This window comes from Polypterus senegalus, chromosome 2 (assembly GCF_016835505.1).
Source record: "Polypterus senegalus isolate Bchr_013 chromosome 2, ASM1683550v1, whole genome shotgun sequence".
Taxonomy (NCBI): domain Eukaryota; kingdom Metazoa; phylum Chordata; class Cladistia; order Polypteriformes; family Polypteridae; genus Polypterus; species Polypterus senegalus.
This window is the reverse complement of record NC_053155.1, coordinates 201,999,229-202,020,173: the sequence shown is the minus strand read 5'-3', so window position 1 is coordinate 202,020,173 and position 20,945 is coordinate 201,999,229. Positions and strand designations below refer to the sequence as shown.

At 36.5% G+C, this 20,945-nt stretch overlaps 1 protein-coding gene across 1 annotated transcript in view; it reads right to left on the bottom strand.

The window, feature by feature from the left end:
- LOC120524451 (cilia- and flagella-associated protein 47-like) overlaps positions 1–20,945 on the bottom strand; it is a 644,864-nt gene that overhangs the window by 106,177 nt on the left and 517,742 nt on the right. Inside the window, exons 62-63 of the mRNA XM_039746304.1 lie at positions 18,320–18,479; positions 17,656–17,753 (exon numbers count right to left, since the gene is read on the bottom strand). Coding sequence (XP_039602238.1) covers positions 17,656–17,753; positions 18,320–18,479 — 258 coding nt within the window. The remainder of the gene's footprint in view (positions 1–17,655; positions 17,754–18,319; positions 18,480–20,945) is intronic.

Genomic DNA, 20,945 nt, shown 5'->3' with positions numbered 1-20,945 from the left:
TGGCTTGCGAATTACTTTTAAAATGACCAGGTCGAAATGATCTACCTACATTAATATATATACAGTGTATATATATATGTATATAGCGGGTTGGATAATGGATGGATGGATATATATATATAAACTGCTCAAAAAAATTAAAGGAACACTTTGAAAACACATCAGATCTCAATGGGAAACAGAAATCCTCCTGGATATCTATACTGATATAGACTGGGTAATGTGTTAGGAACGAAAGGATGCCACATCGTTTGATGGAAATGAAAATGATCAACCTACAGAGCCCTGAATTCAAAGACGCCCCAAAAATCAGAGTGAAAAAATTATGTGGCAGGCTAGTCCATTTTGCCAAAATTTAATTGCAGCAACTCAAAATTGTACGCAGCACTTTATATGGCCCCTGTGTTCTTGTATACATGCCTGACAACATCGGTGCATGCTTCTAATGAGATGAGAGATGGTGTTGTGGGGGATCTCCTCCCAGATCTGGACCAGGGCATCACTGAGCTCCTGGACAGTTTGAGGTGCAACCTGGTGGCATTGGATGGACCAAAACATAATGTCCCAGAGGTGTTCTATTGGATTTAGGTCAGGAAAGTGTGGTGGCCAGTCAATGGTATCAATTCCTTCATCCTCCAGGATCTGCCTGCATTCTCTCACCACATTAGGCCAGGAATTGTCGTGCACCTGGAGCCACTGTACCAGCATAGGGTCTGACAATGGGTCCAAGAATTTCATCCTGATACCTAATGGCAGCCAAGGTGCCTTTGTCAAGCCTGTAGCGGTCTGTGTGACCCTCCATGGATATGCCTCCCCAGACAATCATTAACCCACCACCAAACTGCTCATGCTGAATGATGTTACAGGCAGCATAATGTTCTCCATGGCTTCTCCAGACCCTTTCACTTCTGTCACGTGCTCAGGGTGAACCTGCTCTCATCTGTAAAAAGCACAGGGCACCAGTGGTGCATCTGCCAATTCTGGTATTCTATGGCGAATGCCAATCGAGCTGCATGCTGCTGGGCCCTTGGGTCACCCTCATGAAGTCTTTCTGGTTGTTTGGTCAGAGACATTCACACCAGTGGACTACTGGAGGTCATTTTGTAGGGCTCTGGCAGTGCTCATCCTGTTCTTCCTTGCCCAAAGGAGCAGATACTGGTCTTGCTGATGGGTTATGGGCCTTCTATGGCCCTCTCCAGCTCTCCTAGAGTAACTGCTTGTCTCCTAGAATCTCCTCCATGGCCTTGAGACTGTGCAGGGAGACACAGCAAACCTTCTGGCAGTGACACGTATTGATGTGCCATCCTGGAGAAGTTGGACTACCTGTGCAACCTCTGTAGGGTCCAGGTATCGCCTCATGCTACCAGTAGTGACACTGACTGTAGCCAAATGCAAAACTAGTGAAGAAACAGTCAGAAAAGATGAGGAGGGAAAAATGTCAGTGGCCTCCACCTGTTAAACCATTCCTGTTTTGGGGGTCATCTCATTGTTGCCCCTCTAGTGCATCTGTTGTTAATTTCATTAACACCACAGCAGCTGAAACTGATTAACAACCCCCTCTGCTACTTAACTGACCAGATTAATATCCCATAAGTTTCATTGACTTTATGCTATACTCTGATTAAAAAGTGTTCCTTTAATTCTTTTGAGCAGTATATATACAGTATATATATATATATATATATATACTGAGTATCAGAGGTGGGTAGTAACAAGTTACATTTACTCCGTTACATTTACTTGAGTAACTTTTTAAAACAATTGTACTTCTAAGAGTAGTTTTACTGCACCATACTTTTTACTTTTACTTGAGTATATTTGTGAAGATGAAATGCTACTCTTACTCCGCTACATTGGGCAGCACTCGAATCGTTACTTTTTTCCATTAGATAAAGTCTGACAGACAATTTTCAATCTGCTCTGTGTGGCATATGCTGTATAGTTGCGCACACGCCTTCCATTGCATCTCCAGTTCTGATGTGAGGTTTTGGATGTTCCCCAAATCAAGGCCCTGCAGCTTTGAGGACAGATGTTGCATTTTTCTTTTGAAAGCTTTTACTGAGCTAATCATATTGACCATGGTTTTCTCTTTTCCTTACAGCTGTAAATTAAGTTCATTCAACATGTTGGTCAGATCGGAAAAAAAATGCCAAGTCAGGCGGCCATTAATCGTTATTAAGTTGCTTGTATTCTGCATGTTTAATGACAAAGAGAAACTTCTTTTTCTCCGGCCAGGTGTCTTGAAATCTCACTAGGAATTTCTCCCTAGCCATCTGCCTCAACAAAGGCATTGTTTATCATCTCTCCATCTTGAAAGGACTTCTTATGCTTAATGATTGAGTGACTCACCCGGAACGATGCTCCCACGTTTGATCGTTTGTGTGGGATGACCAGTGTGTTAGAAGAAAAGAGATCTCAGACTGGCCGCCTTGTATGTCAATCAAGTGGCAAATGCCATAGGGAGGCTATGTGATAGATTAACATTTAAAAAAAATTTTTTTTGAATGCAACACAATCTACCTGCACTATCTTTCCGATCTACCGGTCGATCGTGATCGACGTATTGGGCTTTAGACTGTGACGTCACAATGGGCTTCTTATATCAGTTTATTCTCTGTGGCTTAACAAGTAGCTCCTTTTTATCTGGTTGAATTCTGATACATTTTTAAGAAAAATATTTTCCCCAGGTGTCATTGTCATTAATGATAACGTCCTTAATCATATGGAGGCTGTCTCCTTATACAATTCAGGAAAAATTACCTCTAATGGTAGAATATTTTGACAAATATAGCATAACCCCTCCTAAATTTAGATATTTCTGTGAATGCCCTCATTATTCCTGGACCAAGGATGCATTTCTCAACAAAATCCATGTACTTTGACTGTTCACTCTGAGTGAGATGTTGAAAGCCACACACTTTGTTATTGTAACATGTGATTTGACTTTATTAACTGGTTGTTAGATCTCTATAGCAGATTATCCCCAATTACAGTTTCCACATTTTAACAATTAAGGCTGTAAGGCAACGTGTCTTATAAAACCTTTACTGAAATGGTATGAGGTCATTGTATATCTGTTTGCCAAAACAGAGGCTATGGTATTACCAGTTTTGAGGCGAGCAAAGTGTGTATCCATTTTACTAGCAGTTTGGGACAATATTTTGATAGAACATAGACCCTGCTTTGATTTAAGTTGCTTGCTTCTTTACTGTGGAAATTTCTGTATACCTAGTTAGCATTTTTTTTTTTACAGAAATAGTTCTTTTGGGAGTATCGAGATACCTGACACCATGTGATCTATGTCTCTGTGGACTTGGCATGATGAGAAAAGCATTTTTCAGTTTCAAGGAGGTTCAGATCAGTTATGAAACAAATATTGGCAGAATGAATAAGCTCTATTTTGTATTGAGAGGAGTAGGGATGCAGCACATGAAAAGGTTTATACGCATGTACTAATTGCCTCAAATATTCAATCAGCTCTTTGAGAGTGTAATGGTAAGTACAGTTCAAGCTAATAAGAAATACACTCTGCTTTTTTACACTGAAGTATTCCTTATCACAGCTTATTAAATTGGATATTTTCAGATAAAAATAAACTTTAAAAATTTCTTATTTTTGCAACATTTAAAATTACACCATTCATGTCAACCAAAAACTAACACCATTTTGCTTGCAAAATTCTATATTTACTTATTATTTCTCATATTTTTCGCGACTGGGGGAGGAGCAAAAGCTTTAGATTCATCAAAAATGTTGCTCTCTGGTTTTCAACAGATCTCGACATTTTAGGGTCTCCTGATACTAAAAGCATACTGTAGATATCTCGATGATTGGAGTGTGTCTGTCGAAACTTAAGTCTGTTATGAGATGACAATGTGCTGATTAGTTTTTGTGCCAAATCGTGCAAGAGAAAGAGGCACTCTAAGGGAACCCTCAAATTAATATTTGATAATATCTCAAGAATTATGGCATTCTGACATTTGCGCGATAGACATATAAGCACCGACAAAATAGCGCCCATTAAAACGTGGCGTCAAAATCGCGCCAACAAAATCGTGCCGACAAAATCAAGAAAGTTTCATTAAATATGAATTACTAGTTTAAAGCATATATAATAATGTTTATTTTAGAAGTCAGTATTATGAGACACAGCATGCAGATAGTCCTTAAGATCACGCCCTGCATATGTAGGAAGAATTGCAGCAAGGTTTCTTGATAGTTGAGCGTATTTATACTTGCTGGCTGTCTTACTGCTGGTAATTCCGTTTTGTATACGACACGTTATGCCAACCCTGGACTGAGTTATTTGTTCGCGGCATGCCATCAGCAACACGTTCTCACATGTTCCACATGGTGATAGGAAACAACGGGTTGGCTCGTCGATTGTGTCTCAATCAACCAACGTAATTGTCCTCCCAGTAATCATAAACATTCTGGAGATTGTCGGGTCTACTCTTGCTCAGTTCATCGAAAGCGGACCCAACATCTTCCGGAGGAACAAAACTCAGTGCAATTAGTATCTTTGAATACAGTTATAACCTAGCACATAATGTGTACATAATGCGCATGTACGTGTCCCACTCTCTTGGCCTCTCTCGCGATTTTGTCGTGGTGATTTTGTCGGCGCGCATTTGTCGAAAACCAGTTAGCGAGTTTGTCGGTGCTCATTTGTCCGTCGCAGTTTTGTCAGTGAAACGGCAAATACCGTAATTCTGCAATTAATTTTGAATCCTTCTCATCATTTGCTTTTGTAATGACCTATTTTGTGATCAGAAAGATCAGCATCAGAGCTGTAAATAATTACTGAAATGTTATAGAATAGTTTGGTTCCTAGGGCTCAAAGCCTACTGATACTCACATCCGAATTTTTTTGCTTTTCTGAAGGGGTCACCTAATGAATGCTTCAATTCAAGTTTACAAAGGTCTGTTATATATAGATACTGTATAGTTTGTACTATGTATATTTGAATACAAGTATTTTTTGTATATTCTGAGATGTGTTATTTGTGTATGCACATGAGCTGCAAGACAGGCCCAATAAATACACACTTTAAACACATACAGTAAAGCATCCTCAGTATCGGTAAGTGCATTCATTACTTAGACATTTAGTCAGGATAATCAGTACCATGATACAAAGGTTCATTGGTTTGTGAAACATGATGAATGCTGTAGAATGCAGGAATACACTTGTTTCTGCATATTAACTCATGCCCACAATTCTTTGAGGTGCCTACTTCAGCATTGATCACACTTTAGTGATTAGTGCATACCACATATACTTGCTACTGAGCTCATTGGAATAAACAAAATGTAGATGGAAAAATCATCCTCTTCGTGAAATAATTATTTATGGTTCATTCTGAAGACCTACTGAAAGCATATATTCCTTATTACACATATATTACACTTTAATGAAACACATTTAACAATTCTGTCATATTAAACAATTCAGATTTTGTAAGACATCATTCAAGATATGATTGTGTACAATATTTTCAAATGCTAACAGTTATTGAAGAAAACACTTCAGCTTTCTTAAAGCAAATCTAAAAAAAACTTACTGTAAGTCTTTACTAAATAGTAATATAAGCACAAGTAATGAAACACAAGACTTACCTCTTTACTTTTTAAATAACCTACATATATTTAAAAGATCCATAATTTTAATAATATTTCATGGAATGCATAAGGAAAGCAAATGAAAAAATGGGCTCTGTTGTTTAGTTCCAAAGGGCTTACTTTACCATCAAGATTTCTGCAAATTGAAAGCAGATTCTTATCTAACATTTTATCAGGGTGCTCAGAAATCAAATTAGCTTTCGGCTGTATAAACTACTGTTGCATGTTTTCGTCCTTTACTGTGCACACATTAAGTTTCCATTTAAATTTTCTTCATTGTTTGGCTATTTTAGTCTTCTGAGAAATAAATACATCACATTTGCATTAGTTTACTGTACTTTAGATGCCTCTGTGTCTGGCATATGCTGTGCATGCTTCTGTATAATTACCTTCTGAAGATCAACAATTAATCAGCAGGCACACATTTGAAGATTTCTTTAAAAAAATCATATGTTTATTGCAAAAGTAATCACTTTAAACAGCTGATTCCTGGTAAAAACAATACTGGACCTTTCTGACCAGTTTCTAAAACATTACTTGAGAACAACATCTAGACTCAAACGTTATCACATCACAAACTAGCAATTATTCATTTTACAGCAAAAAAGAAAAGTAATACATTCCTTTTCGAAACCATATTCTTTTTAAACTGAAGGCAATTACTTGAGATGCTGGTTCCAGTGGCTGACAGTCCAGTGTTCTGATCATGAAGAAATCTGATGGCTGTATTTGCCTTTTTATAGTATGCAAATCAATGCACTGTGTACAGTGCATCAAGAACAAAGTTCATCTGCATAACCTGGTTCTGGAGAAGGGCTTGATATTTATGGTAGATAACAAAATAAATTAAAAGAACTGCACTTTATGAACACTGTTTATTTTGTTGACTGTTTTTAAATAAAAGTACTGTTTCACTTTTAACCATCCCCTTGCTCAGATGCTCAATTATTGCCTTCACTGACTAGCTCACTCGGTTTCATTATCGACGGTGTTGGGTTCAAGGGTTCCCAAACAGTCATGGGAGCGTGGAGCCAGAACCCACATCGTCACAATACAGTGCATCAAGAACAAAGTTCATCTGCATAACCTGGTTCTGGAGAAGGGCTTGATATTTATGGTAGATAACAAAATAAATTAAATTGTGCCAGTCTTGTTTATTAAACCTCAGGAAATTCAGCTGTATTTGACATGTTGTTCATGTAAAATATTTTCATAGCTGTCATTCTTTGTCAATGCTTTGGTTTGCATTTGTTAAGCAAATTGTCATTAGAAGGCATGCACCTCATACCTCTTTACTGATATCATCTGCTCAGATGGAAACAGTATGTTCCAAAGTCTTCCATGCTCTGTCTAATTTTATTTAAACCATGCTGTGGATTACCACTGAAATGTGAAGGCTGCAACTTCTTATGTTAATCATATCCAGCAGTGTTATGCCCCCTACTATTCTTGCATTGCTTAATCAAAAGTTCTCAAGGGACCATCTAAGATTTCAATCTTTGATTTAGAGTTTGCTGTTATGTGTCCATGGAATTCTCACAATCCATACTCAATCCAGTGAAAAAGATGCTTCTTTTCATTTCAGAAATGGTATCTGTTTCATTTTCTGTGTTTTTTTGAAACACAAGGATAAGGCAAAGTAAATTATTAATATCTTTTGTATTTTGCTAATTGAAGATTACTTATGATTCCACTTCAAACTTGAACTTGAATTATTCCTTCAAAAACAGCTTTACTCTGTGAAAAAAAGTAGATCAGAACGCCTGGGTCATAAGGCTAATTCCTTTCCTTAGCACACTTGCTTGATAAACTGTCACTAGATAAGTGTACTGTGCTAAGCTGCCTGTGATTTCTTGTTTTGGAATGTGAAGAAACTGCACACAGCTGCTTTTGCCTGTCCCTGGCTTTCCACTTGGTTCTTAAGAGCAGAAATACCCAGGTGTCGGGCAGCAATCGACTTCTACAGTAGCTGTGAAAAGGCTCTGCGTGCACCATCTTTCACTTCTGCTAATCACTTGCTAAGCTTTGGATCAGCCTTTCCATTCTTCCTTAAACTGACCTTCCAGACAGACAAGATGTTCTACATCTGACTTTTTAATTATCTGAAACAACAAACAAAATATATAGTTACTTACATGCAAAACTAAACAAGCCTGCTAATAAAATAGTAATATAGTACAAGCATGTACTTTAAAAATTGCAGTTTTTCAATATGTAGCAATGATGTTTTACTTTGTATACTTGTAAACTTCTACAACTAAATAGGTTGATCTGGTATCCAATCTAGAGCAGCCTTGCACCAGATGATACTCCAATTCCAGGACACATACCATATTTCCAAGAAGAAGCGCCGTTTCTTTCCATGTGGAGCAGGTATTCTCACCCTACCTTATGAAGTCAAAATACTCAAATAACTCCTAAAGACCATTTGTTAAATGGATACATGTAATTTACTAATATGAAATTTTGCAGACAAAATATGGAAAAAATAAGATTTTCTTCTTATAGTTCTTCATTTATAAAAGCATTACCACATTACATTTATATAATTATACCAGAAAACTAAAGCATAAAACTAGATCATTGTGTTGGCCTTGATTGCGTTGAAAGCAAAACAACATAAGTAGTCCTGCTTTGGTTATTACACTTTAATAAAATGATAAGCAAATTTAACTTCAACGAAGTTAATTATTGTTGATTTGGTCATATAAAACAAAACATTGACAAACCAATTCACTGTCTAATTTAAATACAGCAACAAAGTTACTATCATTTATAGTCACACATTCCTCAGAATGAGTATCGGCTAATTGAAATAAAGATCTAATAACCTTAAGCAGTAATGGTACTAAGGTGCTAGTCTCTCAGATTTATTATAATTATTACAACACTGGACAAAAATGTTTTCCATTCTTTTGCTTTCTGAAAACTTTTTGGTGATTATAATAAATAACTTTCAGCTGAGCTCATAATATAATTTCAGATTGACCGAAGGACTTGGGAGAAACATGACGTCAACTTTTATTGAATTTAGAGTGTTTAACTGCTTAATGATGCTGGTACATTAGTTCCTTAAGAGTGTGAAATAGGTTACTGTGAAATAGGTTACTTCTCACTTTCATTTGTACTCAGAATCTGATGCTTCTCGTTTCAGTGTCCAGCAGTAGTTGGCCAGCATCAACAGATTCTACTTACCCTGTTGTCACTTTTCCATCACTGCAATGTCCTGGTGAAACCTTTTACTATATTCATCACAGACTACACCAAGATTAGCATGATTAGCATGAAAGAAGTCCAAGTGTGAATGCAGAAAATAAATCTTTAGCAGCATTTCGCACTTCATGGTTTTGCAGGCTTGAAGCATATTGTCAACCAGCTGGACTATCAACAACATTCTTGAATACTCTCCAAGTAATTACCTCTTGACCCACTAGCAGATTTTTGAGCTGCTAGTCATTGATGATTCATCTGATTTGTAAGGTTCAGTTCGGTTCGGAGCATGCACTGATACAGCACGTTGCCACACCTGCAACATGACGTGAATAGAATGAACAGTGCTGCTAAACGTGCCTCTTTATAATATTAAACAGAAGGTATCACCGGCTGTCTGATCTGCTTGCAATTACACTGGTATCGTAATTATACATCCTTTTCCCCCTTCTCGGTCACTATCTGTTTATGTTTTAATTACGATTATAAACGTTTATGTATGTATGTGTGGAAAAAATTAAATTAGTAACTTTTTTCTTTTCTCTTTTTACTATTCTAATGGAGACTGTTAAACATCATACCCTTGGTTTATTGTTGCTGTTATTATTGTAATAGGGTTTACTATGCTTATCCAGGGCCACTTTTCAACACCATTCCCTGAGTTTACTATCTTAACATTTCAAGACTGTTGAAGATTGTTTTTTTTTATGCTTATAGTTTTTAGACTGTATCGGCAATAGATATCAAAATTTTAACCCTAATATGCCATTGCTGTTTTGCTGGCTTGTTTTGTTTTGGACGTGCTCTGTCTCTAGGTATGGCAGAGGACTGGGACTTTGTGAAGCGGGGTCCAACCTCATGTGGTGAGGCAAAATGGGGGTTACTAGGGGGGAGGAGAAAGAGAGCAAGCTATCGCTAATCTATCCTTTAAATACTTACAATTATAATTACCAATGTAACAATAGACTGCATGGCAATAACCCCTGGGAAAATTGGAAATTAAGGTCAAAGCAGTCTCACTTTCGGTTAAGACTACAAAATGTCATCAAAAATTCACAATCAATGTCTCCAAGACAGGACAGTTAACTTTGTGAGATGGAATGTTAAAGCACGGTGGTGCAGTGGTAGTGCTGCTGCCTCGCAGTTAGGAGACCCGGGTTCGCTTCCCTGCATGGAGTTTGCATGTTCTCCCCGTGTCTGCATGGGTTTCCTCCCACAGTCCAAAGACACGCAGGTTAGGTGGATTGGTGATTATAAATTGGCCCTAGTGTGTGTTTGTGTGTGTCCTGCGGTGGGTTGTCACCCTGCCCAGGATTGGTTCCTGCCCTGTGTTGGCTGGGATTAGCTCCAGCGGACCCCCGTGACCCTGTGTTCGGATTCAGCGGGTTGGAAAATGGATGGATGGAAGTATTCTCTCACCTAACAGGTCTAAATGCTAAAATAGTATTTTTACAGGAGACCCACTTATTAAGCAAGGATCAGTTCTGGCTGCAGAAAGACTTGGACTGGCCAAATGTTCCATTCCGGCTTTACAAAAAAAACTAGAGGTGTGGGAATTATTATCCATAGAACAGTCTCATTTGTAGTATCAGATGTTGTATCTGATCCTGAGGGGAGATACATGATTTCATGGGTAATTTATTGCAAAGTGATTTTGCTAAATGTTTATGCACCCAATGTGGATGATAGGGACTTCATCCAAAATGTATTTGCATCCATTCCCAATGTGAACACTAATAAAATTATAATGGCTGGGGACTTTAATTGTGTTTTAAGACCTAGATAGGTCTCCTGTCACAGGGGCGATGACATCTAACATTGCAAAGACAATTACACAGTTTGTAACTGACCACAACTTATCAGACCCCTGGAAATTTCTAAACCCAAACTCAAAAACATATTTCTTCTACGCAACAGTGCATCACTGCTACTCAAGGAATTGATTATTTCTTTGTAGAGAACAATTTCTTGCCTACAATTAAATCCTGCAAGTACGACGCTATTGTTATTTCCTACCATGCCCTTCTGATCTTGGAGCTATAATCATTATGCCCCATATACTCATCTCGCAGGTGGTGTCTTAACCCACTTTTATTAGCAGACAAGAACTTTACAGAATTGATATCAAAACAAATAATTTTTTTTCTTGAGATAAATACATCCTCAGAGGTCTCTGCAGGGATACTCTGGGAAACCCTGGAGGCCTTCTTAAGAGGACAGGTTATCTCATATCTTTCCCACAGAAATAAATTGGAAACCACGCAGGTATCAAAGCTAACCAGCGAAATTACTAGAACAGATCAAGAACATGCCAGGTGTCCAAGTGAGGCTCTTCATAGGAAAAGGCAGGCTCTGCATTCAGAACTCAACCTCTTGACAACTGAAGAAACTGAACAACTTATTTATAAATTAAGACATCATTACTATGCACATGGAGAGAAAGCTAATAAGCTTTTAGCTCAACAAATCCACAAGCAAGAACAAAAAACGGAGACAAAATCATTGACCATAAAAATATAATGCACACATTTAGAGGCTACTATAAATCCTTATATTTTACTAAGTTTAAAGAAGACAAGACACAATCTAATACATTTCTGGATTCATTAGAGATACCACAAATAGATATCAGAATTATTAGATGCTATAAAGTCACTTCAGAATGGGAAAGCAGCAGGCCCAGATGGCTACCCTGCCGGATTTTATAAGAAGTTCTCCACTCAGTTAGCTCCCCTCCTATTAGCAACATTCACAGAAGCTAGAGACAATAAAATTCTACCTCAGACTTTTTGCCAAGTATTAATCACCGACTTTCCTAAACAAAATAAGGACGTATCGCAATGTGCATCATACAGACCAATTTTACTTCTGAATATTGATGTTAGGATACTCTCCAAAGTCCTAGCTAGAAGAATGGAGAAAATGCTGCCTTTGGTAATATCACAAGATCAAACTAGATCTATTAAACGCTGACACTTAGCGTCCAATCTTCAACGCCTGTTTAATGTAATATATTCACCCGCAAAGTCAAACATCCCAGAGATTTTATTATCCTTGGATGCAGAAAAAGCATTTGATATGATTGAATGGAACTACCTTTTCACAACATTTTAGAAATATGGGTTTGGTCCGAACATTTGTGCATGGATCAAATTACTGTATACCAATCCAGAAGCTTCAGTTTGTATTAACAACATTAGTTCAGACTACTTTAAATTAGAATGTGGTACCAGACAAGGGTCTGGTCTCACCACTACTTTTTGCAGACGCTATTGAGCCTCTGGCAGTTCACTGTCGAAACACTTATAAGATGAAGGGGATTATCAGAGAAGGACTTGAACAGAAAATTTCTCTATATGCAGATGATACGGTACTGTAAATATCAGACCCACAAAATACTGTGCCTGGAGTCCTAACAGCACTAACAGAATTTCAAAAGATTTCTAGTCTCAGAATTAATTTGACTAAAAGTGTGCTCTTTCCAGTGAATTCTCAAGCACGCAATATTACATTAGATTGGACATCTTCCCTTTTATCATTGCAGATCAATTTAAATATCTAGGGGTAAACATCACAAGTAAACATAAAGCTCTTTATCAACAAAGTTTCACTGTCTGTATGGAAAAAATTAAGCAAGACTAGCATAGATGGTCAACCCTTCATCTTACTTTAGCTGGAACAATTAACATTATTAAGATCAGTGAAAGGCAACCTTTTTCGAGTTACGGCGCACTAAGTCCAAAAAGTTTCTTTCGCGGCACACCTGAGGGACTGCCCATAAATAAAGTCGTGACGACACAATCTATGGACAATCGCCAATAAAAACAGTTAATTTTACAAGTTTGAAAGACATTTTATTAATAAGGGAATCAAAGGATAAATCTTAAATTTAATTAATGTGAACATTGAGATTGTTTTTCAGCACATGTGAGATTGATGCGAGGATCAATTTTTGAAAGACAGACACGTATTTCCTTGTCGATCATTTGAAGTCTCTTTCGTTTCTTAGACTTCATTTCCATAAGTGTTCCATTATCTGTTTTTCCAACATAAAATATATTTTTTTAAACATTATCTTTTTAATCAACCAAAAGTTCAAAAAGGATGAATATCCTCCCTAAGCTTCTTTTTTTATTTCAAAACATCCCAATATACATCAATAAATTGTTTTTTAAGAAATTAGATTCAACCATAACCACATTTATTTGGAATTCAAAACATTCACGTATCCAAAAAGCGACCCTACAAAGACCTAAGGCGGAAGGTGGCATGGCTCTACCCAACTTTCAATTCTACTACTGGGTAGCAAACATACAAACTATAAATAAAATCCTGCAGTACTTCTTTATATTCCTTGCTTTGTGCCCCAATAAATACAAGTTATCGCCAATATACTAACAACCCAATTGTGCTTCACTCACTCAAAATATGGAACCAATGTAGGAAGTATTAGACAGAGAATCTTTTATCGGTGGCACATCTGCATGAGAACCACCTTTTTCAACCCTCGCAAACATATGCAGTTTTTAATGTCTGGAAAACATTTGGGATTAAATCACTAGAGATCTGTACATGGACAATGTCTTTGCATCCTACAAACAATTAAATTCCAAATTGAACTTTCCAGCAGCACATTACTTTCACTACCTTCAAATTAGAAACTTTGTTAAACAGAACCTACCCGATTTTCCTCATCTTCCACCTCCCTCTATTCTGGAAAAAATATTGCTCAGTTTCAAGGACTTAGACTGCATTTCTGCAATATATAAAACCATTTTATAGTTCCTCCCTTTCAAAGATCCAAGAGGACAGTGGGAAAAGGATCTCTACCTCAACATATAAGGAAAGGAGTGGAAGGTAGCAATGCAGAGAATTCAACTGAAAATTATATATAGAGCACATCTATCTCGTTTAACATTGTCCAAAATGTTTCCAGAGCAAGATCCAACCTGTGAATGCTGCAATCAAGTTCCAGCCTCACTGGGTCACATGTTTTGGGCCTGCACCAAATTAACATCACTCTGGACCAAAATTTTTAAATGCCTTTCAGACAGCCTTGGTGTCACAATCTCTCCTACCCATTAACAGCTGTGTTTGGTGTACTCCCAGGTGGGCTTAAAGTGGAGAAGGACAAACAAACTGTGTTTGCCTTAGGTACACTATTGGCACGGAGACGTATGTTGTTCTAAACTGGATGAATCCTAACTCTCCTCTTTTAAGTCAGTGTGTAACTGATGTTATATATTATTGGAAACTGGAAAAAATCAAATTCTCACTTAGAGGATCTGTGCAAAAATTTTTCAAAACTTGGCAGGATCTAATCAATAACATTTTAGAATAAGCTTTTACAGCATTGAGGAAGCAGATTCTCTCCCCATCTGTTTTTCTTCTCCTTTTATCTATATTCACTTATTAATTTATCTATTTACTTATTTTTATTAGGTTTAAGTTTTATTCTGCTGCCCATGCTCTCTTTCTCAGGGGTGGAGGTTGATTTGATTTCAGTCCTATTCTTGTAAAAATTGATCTGTTTGTATGGAATGTTGTGTGATTTCAATAAAATCAATACAATTAGAAAAAAAAAGAATGAACAATGCAAAGTTTTTTATAGGGACCAAGAAAAATGCCTTCCTTAATCTAGGTTTTTTTATTTGTGAAAATATCTGTCTTAAATACCAAAATTTTTTTGCCTCCATTGCTTCATCACACTATAGTAAAGAGGCATAAAGAACTTTGTTGCGTCGACAAGTGTTTTAAATGTCACACGTTTCTGCACTTGAGCCAAATGCTTTCAGAATGGCCAGTTCTTTTTAAAGTAATGAGACTCTTTAGTACAATCATCAACAAGTGAAACAATAGCACTTGACATGTCTTAGCTGCATTCTTACTAGCAGTGACACTACTTTTACATCACCACAAATGTTCTAGATGTACTTGTTGCGTTATATGTGTAAATTCATAATATGAGAAGAAATTTAAAAAGGTGATTGCAATAAAATAGTATGTGATAGGAAAATTTAAATGTCTTTTTTTTTTTGATCAGCAGGCAAAAATGTTTAACATACACCCGAAAGTGTTCAGAAAGCAAAATCTTTCTTGGCCAGTGTAAGTTATGCTTTGACTAGGGATATATACATTATATTGATTAGTTTCTATGTTTACATAATCTAGTAAGTACTTTGTCGCCGCCTATCGCCGAAAAGAGGGATATAGCCGTTATAATTTATACTTATTTAACTAAAGGGTTATTAAATCGCCGCAATATGAAAGAACATATTTCCACGGAGCTAACACTCCCATCGGAAACACAGGGTTATAGATATTTAATGGGTTTTGTACTTTTGATTCTATTCTATTCTGTACTGAAAGGCCAAATTCACACTGAGCTGCTAAAATTGGGAGAAAAAGTATGATCTCAATAAGATGTTAAATATTATGAAAATGTGTGCAATAAAGGTCCTTTGTCTGTAAGACTTTCCACAAATTTTTAGACCTGTCTGTGAGACTTCCCACAGACTTTTAGTCTTGTCTGAGAATTGGCCTTTAATCAGAAATTTTAGTAATCTCCATTCCATTTGTACAGTCTTGACATCACAGGCATTCTTCAATAAGACTTCTTGATACCATCTTGATACCAGTGTCAATCTCATTTTCTCCAAAAGTGATTAAATGATCAGGCCATGAATCATGACAGAAGATTGGGAAGTAATAAATTATCTCAGTCCCATGTGAGCTTCCTTGCTGTGATTACCCCTCATATTTTCAAACTGGCTTTCCAGTTCTTCAACTGTAATCTAATTTTCTCAGCATGCAATTGAAGATTATCTATAAAGTTGGTGAGATTTGTCCCTTTGAGAAGGATGTTCAGAAAGGTGATGCCTGAATTTGTACAACTCACTGACTTTCCCTGCTTTTTAGTTTTCAGTCTGTCTGAGATCTGGGTGTTATATTGGGGTACCACATTTTCATGATGAGCAAGTGATTCAAGCCCAGTGTGCTTCAGAAACTCCTGCAACTTTCCATTCCTTAATGGTCCATCTGATATCCCCTTGATTGTGAGAACACAACTGACAATAGCTGGGCATACATTTCTAAAGCTCTGCTCTAGCCATTGAAATGAGACACAGTAGACATGAAAGTGATAAAGACTTTCTACAACCTTTTAAAATACATTTTGAAGAATTATTGGCTTTCCAGTGTTCATTTTGTAAGCAGCAGACAGGTGGCATGCTACCAGTGGATAGGTCAAAAGGGCACGACGGACAAAAATGTGACAAAAGACTTCCTAGGTTCTTAAATAAGTTTAGCTCAATTTTAGGTGTCCAGTGGATGGGATGAAGAGGCATGTTAAATATGAAATTGATGCAGAAGACTTTCTACAGTCCTTTAATATCCATTTTGAACAATTTCAACTATATAGTGTTGATTTTGCAAGCAGCTTACAGGGGCACACATTTCTACAGCAAAGTCTCAGCTGTAGAAATGAATATCCCCTCTGGTGGAAGGGATGGAGGGGCACAGTAGAGATGAACATGCTGTAGAAGACTGATATGCTTATTAAAGACACAGCATGTCTGCAGCATTTTAAATACACAGTGTTCACAGTCTGATCAGTTTTAATCTGCCATGATCAACCCGTAAGTAACACACAGGAAAAAAGAGTTTTATAGGATAATGATACCTACTGTAAAAATGAGATCCACCCCCAATTTAAAGGGGTGGTCATGACAGTTAAGGAATTTTTTTTTTGGTATAAAAATATCTTTGAAATTTTACCAGTTATTCATTTTATGGTTTAAGGCGTCAGAAGCAAAGAAGTGAGTACCAATTTGCATTACATTTTTAGTAGCTTGCATTTGTTCTTCTAATCCTTTACTGGTATAAGTAATATATTCAAAAGTTCCAATAATATATTGAAGTTCTTACTTTCATTTAATATACCTTACTATACTGCATACATCTTACAACTTGAATGGTATATTGAACTTTTTTATTTTGTTGCACATAGTTATAAATCTGCGGTGGGCTGGTGCCCTGCCTGGGGTTTGTTTCCTGCCTTGCGCCCTGTGTTGGCTGGGATTGGCTTCAGCAGACCCCCGTGACCCTGTAGTTAGGATATAGCGGGTTGGATAATGGATGGGTGGATAGTTATAAATATATATATAGTTGTGTATAGTTATAAATATAAATCTCATATAGAGTATGCGCTAAGGAAAAACACAAAACATGTAAGTCCACAGAATCTCATTGATTTGAATTTAACTTCCTAAAATTCCAACTCAATTCCAGTTCTACTTCCTGTATTTTTTTATTTCCAATTCCATGTCCTTGGATGAATTGGAATTGATGAGTTCATACAAGATTTGACCCCAACTCTCACAAATACTGCAGGCTCAGAATATCATGTATGAGAATGATGAACATGATATGCATAGTCAGAGCTTTACTTTCTAGCACTACAAAAAAAAAATTAACTGGCTTGCCCGTATTAATGCATGTATGCACTACTAAATAGATAACTTTAGTTTACCATAGATCTCAGTTTAATGGCCATTGTTTGGGTTTACTTAGGTTGGTCAGTTGTTGTTGTTAATGCAGTCCAATGCCTTATCTGATAGATAGTAAATTAATGAATTTTCTTTATAGATACTTGTATTAATTACAACATCAAACAAAATCGCTTTCATAGCTGACTCTTGTGTTTTAATTCTCTAAACCAAAACCTAATGAAGTATTGGCCAAGTTAATTAAGAAATTCTAGCATCAATAAATCATTTTTTACTTTCATGATAATCTAATATATCAAAGTATGTGACAGCTCACCAGGGGATGACTTGGAGAGGGGGGCTTCCGGAATACCATGAATTGGATAGACCCATCGAATTCCTATGACACTTCCTTCTGTTCCAAATATAATTGCACTGAAAAAAAAATAGTATGAATAAATAAAAAATAGATTTCCAATACGGGGATAATAATATTTTTCATGATAAAGTTAAGGTTTGCATTTGCATCTGAAGGCACAGAGATGGCACAAACATTATGCTTAATTAGATGCTATATGTATAGTTTTAGATTTGTAAAACATCATTCATAAGACGCCACTTCTGTTTTAGTGTTGTCTCATCAATAATTGCCTTTTATAGTTATAATACATTACACGAAAGATGGAATATCTTTATTTGTGCTAATAAATTTCACTGGTAAATGAAATAATTACGTAAGTCACATATCCTTAAAAGGAGTGCTATATATACAGTTTCTGAGAGAGGAAAGTCATCTAGCTGCTAGTGAAAACGTATCCAGTTATGTTACTGTTCACCAGTTATGTGCTATTGTACCATATAAGATAATACAAGAGGAAAAAGAAATTTCATTGTGGCACAGCAAATTTAATTATGAGGCTGTGAACAGCTAAGAAAAACTATGACAATATCCTTAATGAGGGGAAGGGGTTAAATAAAAATATTTTTTGCATTTCACTTACTTTTGAACTTTAGGATCAGATTCATTTAACTGAGGGCAGCTCCAAGGATCTCCATTCTCTTTTTTTATCTGAATAACAACAGCACTTTCACTCAGCTGAAGTGAGTTAGGAGCAAATATGACTGGGATGTCGAGTCTGCCTTTTGGTGTCAAACGGATTCCTGTTTGTAGATAATGTAACAAACAAACAAACAAAAAAGCATTTTTAACAGGTTTAAGTATTGTGTTCAAAATGTAATATTCATTCATAAATAGAAATACAAGATACATGCAGAAAATAATCACAGATGGCTTTTAACTAAACCTGTTTGTCTGCAAAATGCAGAAATATGCCAATGGCCACTGTAAATACCACAAGAGTTGGACCGGCATCCTGACCAGAAAAGGGGATGGGCATCCTGACTACGAGAGATGAAGGTGCCAGACCCGGAAGTGATGGCTGGAGTGGATGGACGGACAACCCACCTAAAGATGTCACTGGGGACTCTTTATTCCTTCAGGACGCTAGAGAGCAGTGGCCCAGGATATCGAACAACCAGTAGGGCATACCAGGAAGTGTTGTCTGGCAACACAGACACACTGGGGTCCACAGGTGCTGCAAAGAGGGTGCTCCAGGGTGATGCTCTCCCTCAAAAAAGGGGACTTCCTTATGACTTGGAAGTACTTCCATTGGGCAGTAGCCCTGGCACCGAAAGTACTCCCAGTCCCTTAATAAAAGGGACCGCACTCCATTAGCCAAGCGAGTTGGAGCTAGGAGTATATGGAGCAAAACTCGACTGAAGGAGGGCAGTGCGGTGATGAAGGAGAAGAGAGAGAGGAATTGGAAAGAAAACCTATGCTTGAGCTACTTTTGGAGGTACAGTATTTGGTTAATAAACCTTCAATTATTTGAACCTGGGACTATTTGTGTGTTTGGGGCTAACTGACGGACCAGTTCCATACCACTTAATATTATAAAATATTCTTTTATAAATGTTTTTGATTAAAAAGAGTAAAATACTTTTTTACACTCCAGATGAGCCTTTCCATTCTTCCTTAATCTGACAACACCATCCAGAATCTTACACCTAGTTACTGTCTAGATGGAGTCTAAAAACTATTACGTTGTTGTCTTTGTAGGATTTCTTGTTAATCTTCGTCCTATTTCATAGAAATGTTCATGTTAAGTTAATTTGTGGTTCAAAATTGGCCTTTGTGAGTTCCTTTGTCAGTAAGGGAGTCTAGTGATGGACTTTTGCTCTTTCCAATGCTGGCCTTCAACCTGATACTTCAAGATTAAGTGCTGGCCTCCCAAGACAGTGAAATCAACTAAGCAATCATTAGAGGGCTATGCTTTCAATGAACCCATAAAAATGTACTGGACCAGCAAAAGTACATGTAAGGTTATTAGAATAGCAGACTGAGGTCAAAGAATAACTTCTTGTAACATTTTATTGCATATTTATTTTTAAAAACATTCTGAATATGTATGTAAGCGATTTGTAACTAAAAGATTTTTAACTTTATGCTAACTTCCGACAATCAGCTCACACTTTATTGGTGAAATGTATCTTCTTGAACATGTGTGTTTGAAATAAAAATACGTTTGAACAAAATATATAACCATCAATTTTAATTATGAATCACTGAAACTCAAATTTTTAAAGTGTTTTAGTATTTTTGCAAGTTACTGTAAATACAAGTTTGCATTCTTAAAACCACTCACAGTCACTGATTTATTATTATTTCTGCATTACACAAATTTAACTAAACTTTTATAAAAATGAAATTGTGGAAGAGTTAAAAAGCTTAAAGGAAATACTCTGAATGCTATAAACTAGAATAATACTATCTTGTATCCCTGATACACAAGGTTGTTCTTTGGTAGTAAGATGTATTAAATTTCCCAGTTTCGGTTTCAATTGCTGTTATTTATAATAAATGATAGAAAAAAATGTTGTGTCCCTGTGTCTTCTATGCTGGGAATTACTGGTTGAACATGTTGCTGCATACTGGATTTCTTGTGTCTCGATGGCAGCATATCTGCCACTTTTCATCAGATGCTATCTGGAGTTCTGATCAAAAATAATAAAAGACATAGAAACTTGCGTTCGAAGTCTGATGCCATGTAATTGAATTTTTGACATTTGTCAAATAGAAAATTTATTGCATCTGACAGGTCTATTTTTATTTTCATTTTAAATTTTTCTACTTTTTGAATTGCATTCTCACTGTCCACATAGACCGTTGTTAACATATTAGAAATTTTAATTGAAATCCAGCAAAGGATTTTGTTCAGGACAACAATCTAGTTTAATGCATTCTTTTTAATTTTAAGCAGTCATTTATTAATACTGTAAAGGGAAAAAGCTTCAGAAACCACCTGAACTCTGAAGTTAACAATGTAGTTAAGAAAAAGGAAACAATTACATGCGTTTATGACATGATATAAAACTCCATATTTAAACTGATGGAGGTCACACAGCTGTTAATCTAAAAGCAAACAATTTATGAGTTTGGAAATGAAAAATTTTCTAATGTGTGAAGAGACTACTGCACTGGATGCCAAATAAAAAGAATACACGCAGTAACATCTTTACCATAAGAATATTTGTTAATGGGAAAACCAATTTTGGTAAGTACATGTA